Raw genomic sequence first — 23,289 nt, forward strand, 5'->3', positions numbered from 1 at the left:
AGAGAGAGCTGACTGGCAGAGAGACCGCAGACAGAAATCAAGAAGTGACTTCTGATTAGCCGAGGCACGCACTGACCTGTGCGCCTTGATGATCCGTCCCACGATGGCATCTCCGATTTTGTTGAACACGTGCTTGTTGTCGGCACAGCTGATGAAGAACTGGTTCTGAGGAAAGTGACCACGAAATGTCAGGAGCTGGCAACAAACCAGCAAGGAGAAGCTCACAGGCTGGCCGGCCGACCACCATCCCACAATGCAGTGCGGTCCGCCTTACCTCGATATAGATGTAGTGCTTGCTGTTAGTGATGGCGTGAACGTAGGCATTATGGATGGACTCCTCATGGTACTTGATGCCAGCTGACCAATCAGCAGCCGATCTGAGCACCTTCAAGGAGACATAATTAAGGTTTTGTGTTTTATGTGTGTGTGTGTTTGTGTGTGAGAGTGTCTGTCTGTCTGCATGTGTTTGTGTGTGTCTGTATGTGAGTGTGCGTGAATTAGATTTATATTACATTGTGGGGACCAAATGTCCCCTAAATGTAATAAACACCTGTTATTTTGATGCTGTAGGGGCCATTTTTCAGGTCCCCACAAAAACCTGTGAATTAAATCAACAAAGTAAAGACACCAAAAATCTTGTATTTTGTTCAGTTACGTTAAGGTTAGGGCTGGGTAAGGGTTAAGGTCGTCAAGTTGTGATTGGAGTTTTCTCCATATAAATTAATGGAGAGTCCCCACAAAGATATAATTGCACACCAGTGTGTGTGTGTGTGTGTGTGTGTGTGTGTGCGTGTCTGCACATATCTAATACCTGTACTTTGGTGAGCACACAGTCCGGCACAGTGTACTTCAGTTCGCCAGCTGTGCTGTGTGATTTGGGCAGCAGGTACGGGTATGAAAGAGAGCGGTATTTGGGCTTCACAATCTGCAGGCAGCAAATGAATCAGGGATAAACAAATCAAGAGAAATGCCTGAACACAGCTATGAACACGGCATTCCGAAGGAACTTTAAAAAAATCGGAACTCAAAAACCTGTAATAAAGAAGCAATTACAAAGGTGGATTGCGTACTTAGCCAGATATCCTGTCAGATTTAAGGTACATCAGTTTAAATTAACTTTATCTTCGTTCACTTACATTTTCCCCATCTAGGGCAGCACAAAATCAGATATCAATATAATCTTGATTGTATGCAGCATGTGCAATAATCACAAGGGCTTTAGATGATGGGTGAAACATTTGTCTGAACGCCAGCTTTTGCGGTACTATACAGACGTTTATTTACACCCACAATTTGGTAAGCAGATTAGTAGTACAGTTTGCCTAAAATATTAATAAGATGTGTATTGTGTTGTTCATAAGTTAGTAATCTGTATAAATTTGGTGTATCCTTATGTTTAGTAAACGTATTGGACTAATAAACTGCAAAAAGTACCACCACAGCACCGATATCTTTTTAACTTGTTTATCCGCAATATCTTGTCTTTTAAAGCGAGTTGTGGCTGTTAAGCTGTTCCTTTCTTCATCGGCACTTCATTGCTTATCTCTTTCATGATTTAACTGCAGTCGCATGTGGCTGCTCCACTAACCCAATGTGATAAACATAAGGATACGCTGAATTTATACAGATTACTAACAACCCAAGATGGGGCGGCAAACTATTGCAGGGCACAATCACACACCATTCCACTCACACCCGCACACCTACGGGCAACTTGGGAACTCCAATTAGCAGCATGTTTTTGGACTGTGGGGAGAAACTGGAGTACCTCGAGGAAACCCCAAGATGACAAGGGGAAAGCATGCAAACTCCACACATGGAGCCATGGCAGAGACTCAAACTCTGGTGTGAGGCAACAGTGCTAACAACTCCACCACCACGCCGCCCCATATTTATCCCACGCTGCTTTAAATTTGACAAGTTATCCAACTAAGCAAAAATCCTGCTCCATGAAACAGGCCCCAGCAACAAGAACTAAGAAAAACTGCAAATCAAAGTCACACCAGACACCAGAGCAGGCTCAGTTTCCATATGTATCTATGTCTGTGTGTGTGCACCTTTCCAGGAAGTTCCTGGAAGGTTTAACTCCTACCACAGCCTAACCTTGGTGAAGTTCCAGCGCTGGATGAAATGCCGGGCCACATCGCGTGCCGCCTTCCCATGAACGACCGAGGCGATGTCATGCCAGGGCATGCGGGGAGTCATGTGTCTGTCGATGAAGTCTAAAGACAGGGTGAGGCTGGGTCATACTCAGGGGGGATTAGGGGTGACCAGATTCACATACACATCCATCTGCAGGGGCAAAGACAATCTGGAACACTTCAGAAGAAAGTCCAACTACCTGGAGGGGAGCATCCATTTTGATAGCCAGTTGTGATGATAGGCAGCTAGCCACCACTGCCTGTATGGCTCTATGGGCTGCCTTAAAAATGGCCAGCAGGTGGCAGCAGATTCACTACTTTGGAATCAAAGCTCCCAGTCTCAGTTCCCTGTGGGGCACGGCTTATGGACCACACCACCTAAACACTCCTCAAGCCCTAATAAATACCTCCAGGACAAGATCGACTCACCGTCGAAGGGCTTGTCCAGCTGGATCCAATCTTTGTGCACAAAGTTACAGTAGTCCTTCCCATGCCAGAAGCGTGTGTTTCCAATGAGCTGGCCCACGCCTGTCTGCAGACTCTGTGTGGACCCCGTCTCTGAGTCGGGGGGAAGAGACAGTCAATAGACACCCTGGATACTCCTCTCCATCTCACCCTGAGTCCTTTTCTCTGCCTCAGTGCATCGGGTTACCCTGTAGGGGGTTCCCATAGCAAATGAGGTATGTGGTTACATTTGCTTGGGCCTCAATGGCCACTGGGGGGTGTAAGACATCACAAACGTTGCTACAGTACATCAGCAAATGTGCTTTGGAAGAGTAAGTCACGGTACGGTACATACTGTTGCGCACATGTCTATGCATGTATGCGTTGGTGGCTAATTAAAGCCTGCCAAGACTGAGGAGCATTGAAACAAGCTTTTAAGTGCAGCTCTCGCAGAAACATGCAGGCGTGAAAGAGGTTGCCAGCAGCTTCTGCTTTTGACGTTAAGTGAAGCTCACGTGTTCACACCCACAGACACTGCACACTGAGGCCGACGTGGAGGTTCAGCACGCGCAATGAGGGGAGCAGCAGGGTGCTGAACGCGGCAAGTGGGCATCTATGAGCCTCTGAAAAAGGGCCGTGCTTGAAGTGGGCTGGTACGCACCTCTATGTTTTTATCTTCAGAGCACCAGCATCTAGAACTGAATAACAAGGAGAGTACCGACACCTGGTACCGAATAAAAAGAGGAGAACTGGCACCTGTTACTGAATAGAAATGGGAGAACTGGCACCTAGTACTGAATAAAAATGGGAGAACTGGCACCTAGTACTGAATACTAGGGGGAGAACCGGCACCTGGTGCTGAATAGCAGGGGGAGAACTGGCACCTGGTACTGAATAAAAAGGGGAGAACCGGCACCTGGTACTGAATACCAGGGGGAGAACCGGCACCTGGTGCCGAATATCAGGGGGAGAACTGGCACCTGGTACTGAATAAAAAGGGAAGAACTGGCACCTAGTACTGAATACTAGGGGGAGAACCAGCACCTGGTGCCGAATATCAGGGGGAGAACTGGCACCTGGTACTGAATATCAGGGGGAGAACTGGCACCTGTTACTGAATAAAAATGGGATAACTGGCACCTAGTACTGAATACTAGGGGGAGAACCAGCACCTGGTGCCGAATATCAGGGGGAGAACTGGCACCTGGTACTGAATATCAGGGGGAGAACTGGCACCTGTTACTGAATAAAAATGGGAGAACTGGCACCTAGTACTGAATACTAGGGGGAGAACCAGCACCTGGTGTCGAATATCTGGGGGAGAACTGGCACCTGGTACTGAATAAAAAGGGGGAGAACTGGCACCTAGTACTGAATAAAAAGGGGAAAACCGGCATCTAGTACTGAATACTAGGGGGAGAACCGGCACCTGGTGCCGAATATCAGGGGGAGAACTGGCATCTGGTACTGAATAAAAAGAGGAGAACCGGCACCTAGTACTGAATAAAAAGGGCAGAACCAGCACCTGGTGCCGAATATCAGGGGGAGAACTGGCACCTGGTACTGAATAAAAAGGGGGAGAACCGGCACCTAGTACTGAATAAAAAGGGGAGAACCGGCATCTAGTACTGAATACTAGGGGGAGAACCGGCACCTGGTGCCGAATATCAGGGGGAGAACTGGCATCTGGTACTGAATAAAAAGAGGAGAACCGGCACCTAGTACTGAATACCAGGGGGAGAACCAGCACCTGGTGCCGAATATCAGGGGGAGAACTGGCATCTGGTACTGAATAAAAAGAGGAGAACCGGCACCTAGTACTGAATACCAGGGGGAGAACCGGCACCTGGTGCCGAATATCAGGGGGAGAACTGGCATCTGGTACTGAATAAAAAAAGGAGAACCGGCACCTAGTACTGAATACCAGGGGGAGAACATGTACTTGGTATTGAATAAAAAGAGGAGAACTGGCACCTGGTACTGAATAAAAAGGGGAGAACCGGCACCTAGTACTGAATACCAGGGGGAGAACCGGCACCTGGTGCCAAATATCAGGGGGAGAACTGGTATCCGGTACTGAATAAAAAGAGGAGAACCGGCACCTAGTACTGAATACCAGGGAGAGAACCGGCACCTGGCGCCGAATATCAGGGGGAGAACTGGCACCTGGTACTGAATTTCAGGGGGAGAACATGCACTTGGTATCGACTAAAAAGAGGAGAACTGGCACCTGGTACTGAATAAAAAGGGGAGAACCGGCACCTAGTACTGAATACCAGGGGGAGAACCGGCACCTGGTGCCGAATATAATGGGGAGTACTGGCAGCTGTTTTTCCGCACTTCAAGCACTGAACACGGAAACACTAACTAAGCCCCGAGTGTGGCATGATGTGCCATAACGTATAAGCAGTGCGGCTGGCAAGCTGGGGAAATTCCTCTTTCCAGGGATAAATGCTGCAGCACCCTATGTTGCTAGTGTGGGTTTAGATCTAAGCTCCTTCTGATCTTGAAGGGCTACACCGTGCATGATCTCTGCTCAGTTTCAGGTCCTAATCTAAGCTTAGATCTGACCCCCCCTCCTGATAAAAAAGTAATCTTTAAAAAGTCTTACACACACACACACACATAATGCAGGAGTCTACTGGATCTACTGAACCCAATGAAAAAGGGGGCAAGGGTGTCCCCCAGTGGGAACCCCACTTTCCCAGAAGCATGAGGCAGAGGTGAGGTTGGAGAAGCACATGGCGAATCCCCTGCAAAGCTGATGGTGTCAGTGAGGGAGCATCTGCAAGCTCCCTACTACCAAAGTCTACATGCAGTTTGTGTGTGACGAGTAACCTGTAGCACTTGTGTGATGTCCATATACTGTTTGTTTGTTATCTGTGTAGTATGTGTGTAGTCTTTCCAGCACCTCCTCAGCTTTGCAGACACTTAGGTGGAGCCTTGCACAGCACACAGGAAAGGAATACAGGGGCCCAGGGATCAAGGGATCAAGGTAAAAATCCCCAACCGCTGCCCCTCACTCACCCGCCTGCACCCCACCCAGAGGCAGGACCACTCTCAATACCGCCCGCCAACTTGGGATCAGATTCCTTCGGCTACTAATGGTGTTCGAACCACCTGCAGAAAGGGAGGTGGGAGGGGCTTTCAACATGCTCCACCCACATGTGACTCTTACTTATTGAGTTGAACGATGTGAAAAAACTACCTAAAAATCTAGGAATCCAGCTCTCCTGAATTCTTAACTTGCATAACTGGTAAAGTAATGGAAGCTACAATCCAAGTGAAAATGGTAGATTACCTGGATTCAAATAACATTCTGAGGGATAGATAACATGGATTTAGGAGAGATAGATCCTGTTTCAGTAATCTACTGGAGTTCTTTGAGGAAGCTACAAGAGAAATTGATCACAAAAAGGCCTACGACGTGATCTACTTAGATTTCCAGAAGGTCTTTGATGTTGTCCCCCACAAACGGTTCTTGCTTAAGCTCAAAGCTGCAGGGATTTTTGGAACTGTGGCAGCTTGGATCGAAAACTGGCCAACAGACAGGAGCAGCGAGTAGTTATTAGAGGCACAATGTCACACTGGGCCTGCGTTCATAGTGGGGCACCGCAGGGTTAAATTTTAGGACCACTATTGTTCCTAATTTACAATAATGATATTTACAATACATACAGTAAACTGGTTAAATTTGCAGATGACACCAAGGTGGGTGGTGTAGCAGATACTGAATAAGCGGCTCAGCAGCTACAGCGGGATCTTGATTTAATTAACGACTGGACTGATACCTGGCAGATGAAATTAAACGTAGATAAATGTTTAAAAGTCAAGGGAGGTGATGCTACGATTATATAATTCCTTGGTTAGACCTCACCTAGAATATTGTGTGCAGGTTTGGTCACCATAGCTTAAACAGGACATTGCTGCCTTGGAAAAGGTTGAATGTGGGGCTACAAGAATGATTCCTGGTCTTAGAGGAATGTCTTATGAGGAGAGGTTAGCTGAGCTGAATATGTACACCCTCGAGCAAAGGAGACCAAGGGGGACATGATCCAGGTGTATAAGATTCTAACAGGTCTGGATGCTGTTCAGCCTAATGTACTAATATTATTTTAAATACTAGAACTCGTGGCCATAAGTGGAAATTAGCGGGAGAACATTTTAAAATGTATTTGAGGAAGCACTTCTTTACACAGCGTGTAGTTAGAGTATGGAATAGTCTTCCTGCTAGTGTAGCACAAGCTAAAAACCTGGGTTCCTTTAAATCAGAGCTACGTAGGCAAGATTTTAAGAATTCTGAGCTATTAGTTAAATTCTCCCCAAACAAGCTTGATGGGCCGAATGGCCTCCTCTTGTTTGTAAATTTCTTATGTTCTTATCGATTAGTGCTGCCTGCCCCCCCCCGCCCCCCAAAACACACTGCCCTGATCTGTCCAGCATATCCAGAGCTCACTTGTAATCAGAACGCCTGTTGGCAGATTGGACCATGTGGTCCATATCCGGCCATGTGACCGTCGTCAGGAGTGTTTACACTGCACACTCCTCAGTCACACTCCTTCTAAAGGGACAGTTCTCTAAATCTTTGTGGGACATGAAATAATAAGAAGGGGTCATCATGAAGTTTGAACACAGCTATTCAGGCTTGCGCTGGCCGCTCTGTAACGTTAGCTTAGCGAATCAGGTTCACATGAGCCATTCTATTCTCTTTACATAGAAAACCAGCCAGAACTATTCTGTATTGTTACACATATTCTGAAGTACATATGCAGCAGGACTTACCAACTGGGGGACCAGGAACAGTACAGTGTTTGTCGGACCAAAAAAACTATGAAAAAGTTTCTTATTAGCCACACCAGACTAGTGCTGTCACTATCAATTATACCAATAAAAAACAAGTAATCTACCGATTAATTTGACGATTCAACAATATAATATAATATAATATAATACATGGCAATTGGCAGCAGGCAGGAACCAACCAAATATTGCGGGGTGCACACGATATGGCATTTCATGCGCATGCAACCATCATATCGCAAGGACTGCGACAGTCTGTTGGGTTCGCTTCAAACCATCAATAAGTTGCGCTAAATTGCAGTCATAGCAAACAAAATTTAGAAAGATTCGTAATTTTCTTTTCAACATTAACTAGTAAATGACAAAAAAAAGTCTAAAGTTGACCGCTTTTGCATGACCTCTCTATGCACCATCCAAGACAATCGATCATTATTGTCTTTGTGGATTGATTCGCTCATAGACTGTGTGGCCTGTTCATGGGAAATCAAACAAAAATGAGTGAAGAGGGGAGAAGCAAAACAAAAACTAGTGACGTAAAGGCATCAGTCTTCCGCTAGATGGAAATATTTTGTATTCTACAAAGATGATATTGAGCAAAAGCAAGTAATTTGTCAGCACTGTTTTGTGTCTTTTGACAAAACTAACAGCAACACCAATAATGAATTAGATACACTTGTTGGTAGTTCTATTTGGCTATATGTATGATGTCATAGGGGTGCCATAAAAAAAAATAGAAGAATAAGGAAATACAAGTTGAGTAAGAAAGCAAAATAAATACTAATAAAAATAGATAAATAAAAAAAGAATAAGGAAAAAAAATCTTTTCTTAATTGCATTCCCCTATTGATAAGAACATAAGAAATTTACAAAGAAGAGGAGGCCAAGCTGTCAATCAGCTGGCTTTGGGGGGGCCTTCCCACTGGAACACACCCCCTCAGTTGGAGTGAGTGGCAAATCATGTTGCGACATACCTGATTTTAATCAGGGAAACTGTGAAACAAGCAGTTATTTGCTGAAATTAAAGGCAGGTGGATTCGACAGGGATCCGTCCAACTTCCCAAAGAACCTGTGGACCGTGGACAGCAGAGATGTTCACGAGTCACAAATTTAGAGTCTGAGTCAAGTATCAGGTCTCCATCATGGTTCCAACTTGATATTACTATTTATCCAAAATGTAATCGCCTACTTGTTTTTTTACCTATTAGTAATTGATGTGAATAAATGGGAATCTCCACTTGAACCTTTCAAAAGCTTCATGTCTCTTTGTTCCTTAGTTATCCATTGTCCCGGCTGCAGGACATAGAGGAGAGCGACCTTTGTTCCTTAGTTATCCACTGTCCCGGCTGCAGGACATAGAGGACGAGAGCCACCTTTGTTCCTTAGTTATCCACTGTCCCGGCTGCAGGACATAGAGGACGAGAGCCACCTTTGTTCCTTAGTTATCCACTGTCCCGGCTGCAGGACATAGAGGAGGAGAGCCACCTTTGTTCCTTAGTTATCCGCTGTCCTGGCTGCCGGACACAGAGGAGGAGAGCCACCTTTGTTCCTTAGTTATCTGCTGTCCCGGATGCAGGACACAGAGGAGGAGTGCCACCTTTGTTCCTTAGTTATCCGCTGTCCCGGCTGCAGGACACAGAAGAGGAGAGCCACCTTTGTTCCTTAGTTATCCGCTGTCCCGGCTGCAGGACACAGAGGAGGAGAGCCACCTTTGTTCCTTAGTTATCCGCTGTCCCGGCTGCAGGACACAGAGGAGGAGTGCCACCTTTATTCCTTAGTTATCCGCTGTCCCGGCTGCAGGACACAGAGGAGGAGAGCCACCTTTGTTCCCAGGGCCGTTCAACTCCTCAATTCACAGAGTTCTACCCCCCCCCCCCCCCCGCCTCCCACTAGAACCCGTCATTCATTCTGCACTTGAGCCCCCCCCCATGCCCACTAACAATCCCTCCCTTTATATATTGATCAGTTCTTATCTACCTGATTGACTGCAATTTTGCACTGCATCTACTAAATACTGTTGCACTTTATGTCATTGTGTCCTTCTTCCACTGCCCTGTGTGCCTTTAATTGCCCCTCGGGGAGACAAATAAAGTTATTTTGAATTTGAATTTAGTTAGTCAGTTATGTGTCATCACCTTGTTTCCAAGCTACAACGACTTGATGGATGAACAATCTGTAGGAGGATCTTGTGCAGGTTGATTGAGCCCAGCCAGTGTCCTCACAGTTGCTGTTGTGATTGTGTCGAGCCATCGCATTGCTGGCCTTCCTCGTCGTCTCGTTCCATCAATCCGTCCAGTTATGATGTCCTTCTCCAATGATCATTCCCTCCTTATTGTATGTCCAAAGTAAGCGAGGAGCAATTTTGTAATCCAAGATTCAAGCAACATCGTCGGCTTAATCTGTTTCAATATCCATTTCTTTGAGCTTCTTGCCATCCATGATATTTACAGAATTCCTTAAGCTTATACGCATTTTCAAAGTAATAGCTATTTCAAATGGCTTTGAAGCAATAACATTTTTGTGAGAACTTAAGTACTTTTCTAATGTACATTTTAAAACTAATACTTTCTCAAAAATAACGTTATGATGAAGACATCCCTTGAGAAGAGCAGGTAGACTTTAACTGGTGTGCACAGTTACAAACATAGTAGAAAGAGGGTCCAAACTTGGCAACAATAATTAACTATGTAGGAGCTAGACCAAACCGTGCCGGACTCCGCCCCCAGCTACATTACAGTGATGTGATTGGCTAATGAATGAGTATAACCAAGACCCCTTTTGTCATGCTAATGTAAATGCATGTTAAAGTAAATCACGATTTTGATCTTTACACACCTAAAGCATGTTCTAAAGCAAAAACTTAAATTAATGGATAAAATTGACGACTCTCAGCTCCTGTGTGTACAAGTAAATAAATGATTATGCAAGTAACACCATGAACTCCATGCTAAAAAGTTAATGTGTGCGGTCATGCCGCTTGTTTAGACACAGCAGAGCGGTCAGTGATGTTACTGTTCGAATAAAATTATTTGCTGGCGTTACGTTTTTAATGTATTGAAAACTGTTTGAATGCGTGATGGAAATCGAATAATTTGCCATAACACTACATGTAATATACGGGCACAATGAAAAGTTGCGGGCAATTTGTCAGAAACTAAAAGGTGTTTTTGAGACGTATCAAATTACCAGATTCATGGCAATCTATGCCAATCTGCATCACTGTATATCAACACAATGCAAGTGTATATATACGTATAAATATACATACATACATTATATACATGCACAGGTTTGTAATTATCCATTCATCCATTTTCAAAACCGCTTATCCTACTGGGTCGCGGGGAGTCCGGAGCCTATCCTGGAAGCAATGGGCACGAGGCAGAGAACAACCCAGGATGGGGGGCCATCCTATCACAGGGCACACTCACACACCATTCACTCTCACATGCATTCCTACTGGCAATTTAGCAACTCCAATTAGCCTCAGCATGTTTTTGGACTGTGGGGGGAAACTGGAGTACCTGGAGGAAACCCCACGACGACATGGGGAGAACATGCAAACTCCATACACATGTGACCCAGGCGGAGACTCGAACCCGGGTCCCAGAGATGTGAGGCAACAGTGCTAACCACTGCAGCACCATGCCGCCCCCGGTTTGTAATTATATATTTATAAATTCACGACACAGATTAAACAACACCTATTTCTATGTGGTGTGAAGTAAAATAAAACTCAATAACATTTGATATTCCGTGCTTTGCCAGATTGGGTCCACAATTTGTACTAGCGGCAAAACAGAAGAAGCAAGTTGTTTCTTCATATCGCCCGACATCACTCTTGTCTGGCTCCAGTTCCTGTGCTCTGTGCACAGCTGCACATCGTGATGTGTCTAATGCCTTTACGGTTTTGGGAGAGTTGTACACTTACTGCTTTGCATGTGTGGAGCAGCCCTTTATATGGAAAACTGGCTTTATCTTGGCTAGCTGACACGATCTAACCATCCTCCACTTCGTTTTAGAACACAAGGCTCATCATCATTGATATTTTAAAATAAATGAACTCTATGGTTACACAGAATACAAATAAATAATGATAAACATTTAATTGATGAGCATTCAATGTAGTATATAACTTGAGGTATGATTTTATTCAAAAATTCGACATAATTGACAGCTATTTCCCCGTTTAGATGCAGCACTCAGCCTTTTTGCACACTCATCGGGTGTAAGCAGAGCATATCCTGCCTAATGTGATGTCATGTGCAAACCCCCCCCCAATGAACACTCAGCCTGGGCAGGAAGGCCCGTCCAAACCCAGTTGATTGACAACTTGGCCCTTCAGTCAAAAGCCAAAGCAATAGGGGAACAGCAATGAGAAAGCAATAAAGACATGCGTATGTTTTTTCTTTTCTCAATTTTTTTTTTTACTATTTTAACATTTATTTCCTTATTCTAGATTTATTCTTTTTTATAGCACTCCGATGACTTCATAAATATAATTAGTTCATTTTGAAATCTTAAATATCAATGTACCATATGCAGGATGATGCTAAGCGACGGAGGCATGACTTTTGTTTTAGCAGCGATTATTTTGGCATACAGTAAATTAAGCAAACTTGATTTAAGGCAAAGTGATGACAAAGACAGACTAGGCTACTGTGAGAGGCCTCGCATTATTGGCTGAGTCCGTCAAACCCGAATGTCTTCCCTTAAGACGTATTTGTGTTGCGGTCCTGCTGTGGTGATGTTTTAAGTTCTGCTTTGCAATACTGACAGACGACTGCGAATGTGAAGTGTTTCCACACAATTGGTGGTTTTCGTTCTTTATTTGGACCCTCACTGGCCATTTTGCTGAGGAATCGAGAAGAATTATTTTAATTGATGCTTTTAAGCTTTAAGAGCAAGTTGGAGGAGGAGTAAAGAGAATTTTCCTATGGGGATCAATAAGGTATCAATTATTATGATAATAATTACTATTATTGCTATTATTATTATTATTAATAATATCAATAACAATAAGAAGAAATGATTGAGTAAATGAGTTTAATCGCGTATTCCAGACACACGGTAAAGAGCGCTGGTGGCTGCCAGAGTCACCTGTTTCAAATTCAGTGCATGTGCCTTTACTTCCCACACATTCATTCAGCTTGGTTCACCTGTAAATTAATATTTGTACACGTGTGTGAGTGTGTGTGGGAGTGAGATACAGAACGAGGGGCACTCACTATCCTCAGAACTTTCCAGGCTGCTAACGCTGTCGGCCGACGGTAGTCCGTGTCTGTGCAGGTGTCTGTAGAGGTTGAACCGGCTCCGGGCTGTGCCCCTCAGCCGTGGCTGGTCCACCGTGTCCACTGGGGCGGCGCTCTTGCCGTTTCTCTGGGCTGCTGCAGTGCTGTCGCATGACGACACGGCTGCAGTGGACGAGGGGGTGTCGAAGCCGCTCTTTATGGGATGAAACACAAATGATATCCATGTTAGAATTTGCTCTGACAGAAAGCAGCACATAACTACACCTTTAGCTGCATATTTATCTACTTATGCAAATTAAGTGTGACAGGCCACATAGGGAATGAACCTCAAAGACTTATGGGTAAAGTCCTATGAGGGCTCCTGCCATTATACCCTTGAATATCCTAAGATGGATCTACCCACTGAAGCCTCCCAGTTTAGCAGCAGCTAAACACCACAATTGTTCATGGATTTATGGCCGGTGCTCCTGTGGCTCAATAGATGTAGCACTAACAATACAAAGGCTGTGGGTTCAAATCCCAGGGAGCACACAGAAATTGTGACAATCTCTACTCTAAGGTGCTTTAGATAAAAGTATCAGATACATCAAACAGAATAATTAAAAAAAAGGGAAAAAATTAGGGCCTTAGAAAACTTCAGCAGCTTAACATGATGTCCGACAAGAGTTTTGGATGCGTCCCCTTCCTCCAGTCACTGACCGAGGCCAGCGAGCGTGTGACACTCCCCACATCTGTCAGTCGATGCTCCTGGTCGTCCCACCGCCCATAGGCCAGGTCAATCCCGCCCACAAAGGCCACCGATTGGTCGATGACAACGATCTTCTCATGGTGTGCCCACAGCAAGACAGCGGATTGGACGTGGTCGGGGTGCCGCATAACCTGAGGATGGCATGGCATTGGCATTGGCCGTGTCGCTAGGAGACTGTCACCAGGCAACAGCAACAAACCAGTTTCATCTGGAAGGTAAAGGGGTAAACGCCCACCTTAATGTTGGCGTGCAGGTGCCGCAGTGTCCGCTTGCTGTACTCACTGTTGATGCCCAGTGCGAGCTCCACCTCCTTGTACAGCATCACGAAGACCCGCACACCTTGTTGCTAAGCAACAGAAAGTAACCAATGCCAGTGTCATGTGCATTACCAGGAAGTGAAAGTCTTGCATCTAAAAATAGTCCCCTGGACCAAAACGATGTTCCAAATCACTCCCTATTAATTGCACACTCTGGTGTCTGCTAGTCTTGTATGGTGTTCCACAATGTACCGCAAACAAGTGTCCCAAATCCATCTTTAAGTCAAAATACTTGACGATTGCAAGGGGAACTATGCAGAACATACTGTATAAGGTCAAGAGGGAGTGACACATAATCAGAGTTACTGACCAATCAGGATTGTAACAGCAGTCAAGGAGGCCGTTCCCCTTCTTTCCCAGCCAAAAAGAGTGCTCGGACCGATGGGGGGGGTTGGGGGTGAATAAATGCTTCCACTCACCGCCTTGCGTTTGAGGAGGCAATCCAGTCGCCAGCGGTTGCCCTCCATCACCGGTCGCTTCAGGAAGATCTCTGGGCTCAGCCTGGGGACCAATAGGGAGTGCAGGGGATCATGGGAAGAGTCACACTGCCATACACTGCCCCCTCCCCCCACCCTGGCTGTCTTAGGAACCTGGCAAGTGAAACAGTCCATGGTGAGGGAGCAGTACTACGGGAAGCTGTGAACAAACAGCTTCATATCCCGAACCTCACAAACAGTCCCAAACAGTAAACTGTGTAGGCCTCACAGACTGCACCGCTGACCTCCCAGCTGACTGACCTCCCAGCTGACTGAATGCAACGCTGACCTCCCAGCTGACTGACCTCCCAGTTGACTGACTGCACTGCTGACCTCCCAGCTCCTGACCACTCAGCTAACTGACCCCCTCCCTTGGCTCCCAGCTCACTGACTGCCTCCCCCTGGCTGAGCTACCCAGGCTGTGCAGGCCTTGGGTTTCCCAATTTAATAATGGAGGAGCCTGAAGGTCGTCGTGACTATACTGGGTCCTGTTACTCGGGTTACAGGCTCTGGTGACACGCCTACGACAGGGGATGGGATGTGCAGGCAGCGGTGGAAACCTTGGGGGGACACAGGGGGACAGCGAAGGGGTAGGAAGCTGAGGGGATGGGCCAGGGTGACCGACACGGTGCCCATGATGCCTCAGAACTTCAGAAGGTTTCTGCTGCAATCCTGGAACATTCCAGAAGAGTTTGCAGCACAGAAGGAATCCAGCAGAGACTGCATCCACCTCCTGCACGATCCACCACCCACCACATCTTTCCCTCCAGCAAGGCACCAGCCCATCTCAAGGTTGCTATAGTAACTTGAGAGCTGCTCCCAGCAGGGGCCAAGGGAAGCAGGGGGGTACGGGTTCGAGCCAGTCCTGTAATCGGTCCGGTTTTGCCAACGCACCACCAATCAGTTATGAAGATTTCCTCTTTCGCTGCTTCAAGCGCGTTGGCTACATCCTCCATATAGGATTTCCCGTTGATGTACCTAGAAAGCAGAAGGAACATGTCTTGAGTTAAAAATGTCAGTCTGTACTCCCACTTCCTCTTACAGCAACCGATATTCTGCACTGTTAGATGTTTACCACCGTCTGCTCTGTCTGAGTTCTATTTTAACATTTCATGTCACCCTCCAGCTGAAGAACTCCAGTGCACAACTGTCAGAATTTTATCTGGAAGCAGGTGGACTGTGCTTTGTGGCACAGCAGGGGGTGTAGTAGTTAGCAGCAGGTTTGAAAGCAAGAAAGCAGTTGGCATATAAATTGGTGAAGCAGCAGAAATGTACATGCAACAGAAGGAGCTCGGCAGCAAAAATCAACATGAAAACAAATCAGTCAAAAGTTCAGTTTTAGGAAAATAGACTTAATGACAAGGACAACAATGTGCCTGATCCGGGGACTTCATCCATTTTGTAAACACAGACACACACACACACAGACACACACACACATGCACAGGTTTGTAATTATATCTTTGTGGGGACTCTACAACTCTAATCCCTACATGATGACCTTAACCCCTACCCAGCCCTAAATCTAACCATTAGTAACCAAACAAAAGACATTTTGGCATTTTTAGTATTTTGATGGCATTCACAGATCCTGAAAAATGGTCACCACAATGTCAAAATAACAGGTTTTTGTTACATTGTAATAAAAACCTAATCCACACACACACACACACACACACACACACACACACACACACACACAAAGGCTCTGTGGCTAAAATGGACGGGCAGGGTGAGAATGATGATGGGCAGAAGAAAAGGTGCAGCAGGCGCCGTGGCATCGCTATGGTTACCATTTGGCCAGGGTGTTCTCCTCCTCCCTGGCGAAGGACCCGAAGCGGTGGTCCTGCAGGAACGCCTGTCCGTGCCTCTGCACAAAGTCCTCGATGGTCTGCCCCCACCAACGCGCATGCCGGTAGCTGGAAAACTTCAGCACCAGTGTCCTGCAGGAGGCAACACCGCATGTTTCAACACAATACAGTACAGCTCTTGATAAGAAGCTGTGGAATGAACTTTTGCCAAGTGAATGTATGGAGTGTTAACAGAACACACACAGGTGTCAGCAAAGGCACGGGGAATGTTGGTCAAACATGAGGAACACTAATAAAATGTATGTAAATTGTTGGAGAGTGCATTAAAGATGTAGATAAAACATTTGTAGAATGCTGACAAAAACGTTTACAGAATGTTGGTGAATGCACGTAGAATCTTGATAACAATAATGTAGAATTTCGAATAAAACATTTGTACCACACTGACGAAATGCATGTGGAATATCGATAAAACATGGAGAACAAAAGCATATGATAAAACGTATCTGGAATGACAAAACATGCAGAATGTCATAAGAACGCATGTAGAACGATGACTGAACGTTCATTAGGCACGTCATGGGGGATGTAGCACCTGGACAAGCTGTCGATGCGAACTCCATGCTTGGTCTCCGTGTCTTTGGAGTCCATCTTGATGCTAAACTTCTTATCCACCAGGAGGACGAAGGAGATGGCGCCAGAGTCAGGTTTCATGTAAAACAGGAATGAATCTTTGACCACCAGCCACCTGCAGGGAGCGATAGCAGACAGACCTTCAGAGGGGGAGGGGTTTACGGGGCAGGCGTGGCTTGGCGACAGGCAGGGTACGTACTGACCGCTTGGACCAGCGGTAGCACGCTTTGGTGTGGCCGCAGCAATTCAAACCGGGGATACGATGGCCTCCAGACCTCTTCTGGACCATGCCTTCCCTAAGCGGGGGGGGGGGGGGGGGGGGGGGGAAGCAATGGACAGGTGTGCCAGAAACAGTAATTGTGTTCAATGCTGTATCTTAAAGCAGAAGTGCAGTATTTTTTACAAGCTGATTCATCCAACTCAAAAATCTCGCTATAGGGTAGAACAGAGGAGGCCCTCTTAGGACTGACAGAGATCTGTGATCCTGTGATCCTGTGAGCTATAATCCCTCAGAGTAGGGATCTGCTTACATTTTCTGGCTTCACCTTACGACCAAGTGGGGACACTGTAGGTCTCATTCTCCAACTCAAAGTGTCAATGTAGGGCATCATAGCTGATCGAAGGGAGATACAGCTACACAGGTTGGGAAACGGACAGCATTACAAGCACAGCCCTGTGCGCTCGGATGCTTCCGGAAGGTCTGTCACAAACCCACCAAGAAGCAACTGACTTACAGGCCTTTTGGACCCAAATCACCAACGAAGGACATCTGGCTCACGTCAATGAACTCCATCTAAGGTTCAGAGAGAAGAACCAATGGTGAATCTTTACCTGCCATGAAAAAATAGTGATGTTTTCACACATATTCAGACACTATACTCCAAAATACTGTCACTTAAATGGGTGCTCAGGACAGCGGGAAGGATAAACGTCAGACTTACTGTAGCATGGTAATTGCGGTACACAGGCATTTTGAGCAACTTATTCAAGTAGTCTTCCAGTTGTTTCTAAGGGAGCAGGAAGAACACAGTGAGAACATTAACAGGTACCAAAAACCACAGCTGCCAAGCCAAGTGGATGGGAGCCATCTCATTGGCTGCTTTAACTCTCAGAGCATTTGTAACTGGCCATGAACTGGTGCCATCTCATTGGCTGCTTTGGATTCTGAGGTGCTTGTGATTGGCCTTTGATTGGTAGCATCTCATTGGCTGCATTTTTGTTATAGAGTGCGTGCAATAGGCCCTGAATGGAGTCAGTGGTGTCATGCATCCCTTTTTTTGAGGGGCACACATGGACTATAGCCTTGCCAGAATGAAAAACAATGGGTAAGAAGGAATTTAGAAATGCAGTGCTTTAGTAAATAATTAAGAACATGCAGTATATACAGTTATCTACCATCACCAATGTAAAATCACTGCCACTGTGAATGCAAGGTTATGCATACAGTTCTCTTTATGTCTCTCTGTAGGTGAGAGCAAGCTGGCTGTAATGGGCAGCCACCTGCTGCGGCGCCCAAGGAGCTGGGGGTTAAGGGCCTTGCTCAAGGGCCTGCAGACATGGTGAGGTTGGGCTCAAACCAGTAACCTTCCCAACACAAGCACAAAGGCTTAGCCCACTGAGCCACTTACTACCAACAAAAAACTAGCTTAGAAATGCCATGAAGTAGGTGGCGATGCCTTAACCACATGTGTGCTGAAGGCCACCAGGATCGCTGCCATCCTCCTCAACTTTCTCTTCTTTCATACATTTACTTTTAACTGCATTTAGGAACCACTAGGAATGATAATTAAAATAATCTGTGTTATATGCTTCTAAAGGACATATTTGCAAAACAGTTTTTTCAATAGTTTGATAGTTAGCTAATTTTTGTAAGCTAACATGTAGCACTCAGTATAATGACACACTGTGCCAATGTGAGCTGACCAGTGTAACCTTCATACACAGCCACGTGACTGTTATTAGGTCTATGTTACACACTGACATGTTTCAGATACTTACTACATCTCTCCTTCGAGGGGGAGCCCAATAGCCAAATAGTCTCACTTTTAGAAGATGACTGACTTTATTTGTCTGTTTAGTCCCGACAGCTACCACAAACAGCAAGTTGGGTGGCACAAGCTTCCAAGGGGACTCAACTCAAATTGAACCAATCAATAATCGTAGTGCATGATAGTAATGAATAGCGAGTGACATTTAATCTAGGCACGCATTTAAGAAATAGCATGAAAATAAGTTGTGCTGCATTTGCAACTAAATTAATAGTACAATAAAAAAAAAATCAATGCCCTCCCTCTCTGTGGGTGTGCTGCCTCCATACGGACCACACACTGATGGACATCCATGACACCAGTTTTGAAAACCAGACGAGTTTTGAAAACCAGACGTCAGCATTTTGTCCCCCAGGGGGCGCCGACGGAAAGAAGGCTGGAGCCTCACCTTCCTGCTGGACACCTGCTCCTCCCGCACCAGGTCCTCGCCCCCGCCCCGTGGTAGAGTGGGCATTTGCCGCACCTCGCTCCGCTTCACAGTTTGGCGCCGAACTGTGTGGCTGATGGGGGTGGGGGGATGTTGGGTGTACAGGAAGAGGAGAGACAGGGAGCGTCGTCAGCAGGAAGTGATGTTGTCTGAGCCTGCTAACACCAACATTAACATTACACTCCAGACTGACAATGTCCGGAACCATAAGGAGGCAAATTCTGGATCCTTAAAGAAGCTCCTCCGGGAACCTGAGACACAGTGTGTTGGGGGGGTCACGTCTCGGGTAGCGCAGAGTCACCGGGTGCGAGAAGGGCAGGGGCGGTGTGAGCAGACCGCAGGGGCAGCGGATCAGGTATGCCATCTGGGACAGCCTCAGGTTTCAGGCGTACAGCAGGTGGGGGTGGGGGGGGGGTTCCTGCAGAATGCCATCTTGCTCAGTAGAGATGTGTCTGCACCCCCAGACAGCCCCCTGCCACTCCCAAATGCCTTGTCCTGCCCGGCCATGATGAATACCCTTCTCGATCCTGACTGGTAGCAGTGGGGTCAATGGATTTTCCGGTCTCCCTCGATTGAAGTCTCCAAGTTCGACACTGAAAGGGAGATTTACCCCGGCGCCTCCCCAGGCCCCACACCCTGGGCCGCACTCCCCCGGCTCACCTGCGGGACGGTAGGGGGATCCTCAGAAAGGTCTTGTAGCGCAGCAGCTCACGGTGGAGCTCCAGAAAGTGCTTTTCCTTACGTTTCACCAGCCAGGTGAAGGAGCCATGCCTGAGCTCAATCCGGAACACAGCTGGAACCTGCGGGGGGAGGGGGTGGGCGGTGGTACAGACCCCATCAATGCCCCTGCTGACTGTAGGCCATCATCCCCACCAGACCCTGGCCACGCCCCCAACTGACTCCAGGTCACGCCCCTGCTGACTGTAGGCCATCGGCCTCACCAGACCCTGGCCACGCCCCCAACTGACTCTGGGTCACGCCCCTGCTGAATGTAGGCCATCGTCACCACCAGACCTTGGCCACGCCCCCAACTGACTCCGGGTCACGCGCCTGCTGAATGTAGGCCATCGTCGCCACCAGACCTTGGCCACGCCCCCAACTGACTCCGGGTCACGCCCCTGCTGACTGTAGGCTATCGTCCCCACCAGACCCTGGCCATCGTCCCCAACTGACTCCGGGTCACACCCCTGCTGACTGTAGGCCATCGTCCCCACCAGACCCTGGCCACGCCCCCAACTGACTCCGGGTCACGCCCCTGCTGACCCAGGCCATGTCTGCAACTGCTGACCCACCTTGGAGACGCTCCTCTGGTGGCTGGCCTTGAGGCGTTCCTGGGCCGTGGTGAAGCGCTCCACCTCTAGGATCTTAGCAGTGATGGGCAACTTGTTGAGGAACACGACAGCCCCCGTCTCCTTGAAACCCGTGGTATTGTAGATGGCTGAGAAGGGGAGCCATGGGTCTGTTCGAGGCAGGAAGGGGGGGTGCTGTCATTTCCATATGAGAGCCCAGTACGCTTAGCACACTACCCTCTGTTGTGATATCCATTACACTGCAGCCCTTAGTACCGATACTCCCATCCAGAGGGCCAGCAGTGGGCTGCACCAGCTAAACATATGTTTGATAGTAAGGTTCTGTGGACCAGTTGGTGGCTTGGAGGTCAGCATGTGGCTACTATGCATGGACGCAATTTGCACCCCCACCACAACAGCAGAAACAGCAGTGTGCCCACCAAGGGTATGTGGGAGGCGAGGAACAGATTTGGGGGGGCTATCCAGTTGTCCTGTTTGTGGCCAATGTGGTTCCACATTCCAATCCGGGGGGGGGGGGGGGGCGGTTTGCGGGGTCGTCAAACTAGCCAGTTTTAGCCAGTTTTAAACCGGCACTGTGTTCTTAGTCTGCTGCACCAATGCATCGAAGTTAGTAGCAACTAAATTAAAATATTGTAAATGTCATTCTGTGTGACAGGAAAGAACTCGCTATTCCACATGTCGGGTTTGGGTTATACTTAGCTACCAGCTTGTTTTCTCTGTATGTGTAAGGAGAATGTCAAGCACAGCTGTAATGAAACCTGTAAAGTGCCACCGTCAACGGTGTGATATAGGAGGTGTATTTGCTAGGTAGCTTGCTAGGTGTGTTTATCAAATTTGTGGCAATTTCGAACATAGGGGCTGTTTACATCCACTAAACGCTTTGAGCAAACTTCTGCTTAACTGCTGTATGCCACTGAGGTACTCTAGCCACTACGCCACCTGCTGTCATACCCATTACATTACAGATCTCACTGCGGATATTTACAGTGGAAGTTCAACATTCTAATCAATGCGCCCCCTGCAGTTACATCCATTAAATTACAACCCTCATTGCTGATATCATTTCCATGCGGGATACACAATCTCCGTTAAGGGGCTACACTGTAATATGACATATTCAGGGGATCATCGGGACCTGCTTATGGCCCAATAAAGGCGGCCGCACACGTGCTCACCAGTGTGACCGCAGTCGGTGTTGTCAATCTCCGCCTCCTCGCCATCACCAAAAGCCAGTTCTCGTGTGTCCAGGTTCTCCATGATCTCAGTCATGTCTGTAGCTACCAGGTGCAGGGTGCTGGTCGTGGACTCGGCTGGGCGCAGCATGGCTAGCACACGGCCCCTGGGGCAGGATTCACCTGGGGAAGGAGCGAGGTCAGAGCACGGACCATACTCCCCAGGCGTCAGAGGGTACAGAGAAGGCAGCAGGGAGAACCCCAGGAATGGCTCTCAATGGCGCCCCCTATCATCATTTGTGAATGATACACAAGACAAAACTAATTCTGCAATGAGAGCTTATCTGGGGCCCTGCTGACCGTCATGGCACACACAGGAGCTAGAACCACGAGCAGACCACAGTGAGCAGTGAGTCGCAGGCCAGCAGAAGAATGGGGGAGGGATGTAGGTCAGGCTCTGGGAGGCACATGTGCTGTGGCTTAGGAGGAAGCTGGTGAGGGGGGGAGGCTTTGTCCAGATGAAAAAGGTTGTAAATCTGCTTAAGCCAGTTGGTGGCTTGGAGGTCAGCATGTGGCCACTATGCATGGATGCAATTTGCACCCCCACCACAACAGCAGAAACAGCAGTGTGCCCACCGAGGGTATGTGGGAGGCGAGGAACAGATTCGGGGGGGCTATCCAGTTGTCCTGTTTGTGGCCAATGTGGCTCCACATTCCAATCCGGGGGGGGGGGGTGTTTGCGGGCTCGTCATCTACTGCCCTACTGTTTTTATTTGGGGGGCAATAGGTTCCTCATAGGTGTCTCTCCCTCCCCAAGAGTGCACAGGCGAGTGACTCCCACGCCATCGCCATGGTGCCTGGCTGGCCGGTAAGGCATCTTGCTGAGACACGCAAACACACGTGTGCATCCACCCTCGAAACACATGGATGAGGACGAGTACCCAGAGAACCACAACTAACCTGCATTTTTTGTGACCACGACTAAAGGGGAATCAACAGAGAGAGAGCCTAAGCCACAAACTGACCGCATGACCGCCGTGGGAAGTGGCTCCGAGCCAGGCCACACCCCCCACATGGCAGACCGTGCTAAAGGGTCTAGGTCAGCATCCAGTGGGGTCAGACCCCCAGCCCTGGCAGAAGCCCCAGAAACTGACAGAACAGACAAAGAGGGGGCGCTGTTACAAGAAGTTATACAAAGTACTAAGTCACACAGGCTGGGCCACACAGACCACAGGGGGGCAGCATTACGCATCTGCAGAGAGGAAGCATCACTGAATAAACCAGTGTGTGGGAGAATCATGTCAAAAACTGCACAAATAGCACTAAGCCAACTGGATGGTGTGGTGTTAATCCACATGGGGTGCGGGGGGGGAGTTCTCCTGGAGCACTCAGGATAATTGATGCCCCGTCCTCCCATACAAACACACAGAGATAAAGAAACACACCCGCTGCTCTGCTGCCAACGCCCCCAACCATGACACACACACGAAGTAACACTGTAAAGGTAACACTGAGTTGTGAGTACTGCATTGGTGAGCACTGCTTATTCCATATTCATGACACCCACCTCTCTATCAAAACGAAATGCATCTAAATACATGGGGATCAGGACCCCCAGTGGGGGGCAATGGGCCATACCACATCACCCCCCCCCCAGGGACTTGCAACCTGTGACCCCCAAGCAGCCTCAAACAGGGGTAAGAAAACTGTGTT

At 47.6% G+C, this 23,289-nt stretch overlaps 1 protein-coding gene and 1 non-coding gene across 5 annotated transcripts in view; both read right to left on the reverse strand.

The window, feature by feature from the left end:
* Positions 1-23,289, reverse strand: part of LOC125740591 (phospholipase D1-like) — a 37,126-nt gene that overhangs the window by 6,818 nt on the left and 7,019 nt on the right. For 3 of the 4 annotated variants that reach the window (XM_049011941.1, XM_049011943.1, XM_049011942.1), the window contains exons 2-21: positions 21,580-21,759; positions 20,387-20,553; positions 19,755-19,894; positions 19,056-19,167; positions 17,561-17,626; positions 17,354-17,412; positions 16,823-16,915; positions 16,582-16,734; positions 15,969-16,118; positions 15,070-15,153; positions 14,119-14,200; positions 13,618-13,728; positions 13,334-13,513; positions 12,611-12,827; positions 5,613-5,705; positions 2,571-2,699; positions 2,104-2,222; positions 812-925; positions 275-385; positions 77-165 (exon numbers count right to left, since the gene is read on the reverse strand). In XM_049011941.1, the coding sequence (XP_048867898.1) occupies positions 77-165; positions 275-385; positions 812-925; positions 2,104-2,222; positions 2,571-2,699; positions 5,613-5,705; positions 12,611-12,827; positions 13,334-13,513; positions 13,618-13,728; positions 14,119-14,200; positions 15,070-15,153; positions 15,969-16,118; positions 16,582-16,734; positions 16,823-16,915; positions 17,354-17,412; positions 17,561-17,626; positions 19,056-19,167; positions 19,755-19,894; positions 20,387-20,553; positions 21,580-21,727 (2,417 nt within the window). In that variant the 5' untranslated portion in view covers positions 21,728-21,759. The remainder of the gene's footprint in view (positions 1-76; positions 166-274; positions 386-811; positions 926-2,103; positions 2,223-2,570; positions 2,700-5,612; positions 5,706-12,610; positions 12,828-13,333; positions 13,514-13,617; positions 13,729-14,118; positions 14,201-15,069; positions 15,154-15,968; positions 16,119-16,581; positions 16,735-16,822; positions 16,916-17,353; positions 17,413-17,560; positions 17,627-19,055; positions 19,168-19,754; positions 19,895-20,386; positions 20,554-21,579; positions 21,760-23,289) is intronic. The other variant, XM_049011944.1, reaches the window with a different exon arrangement.
* LOC125740893 (U6atac minor spliceosomal RNA) lies at positions 18,253-18,369 on the reverse strand. Its single transcript, XR_007397807.1, has one exon. It is a non-coding gene; the product is annotated as a U6atac minor spliceosomal RNA (small nuclear RNA).

The sequence above is a fragment of the Brienomyrus brachyistius genome, chromosome 4 (genome assembly GCF_023856365.1).
Source record: "Brienomyrus brachyistius isolate T26 chromosome 4, BBRACH_0.4, whole genome shotgun sequence".
Taxonomy (NCBI): Eukaryota; Metazoa; Chordata; class Actinopteri; order Osteoglossiformes; family Mormyridae; genus Brienomyrus; species Brienomyrus brachyistius.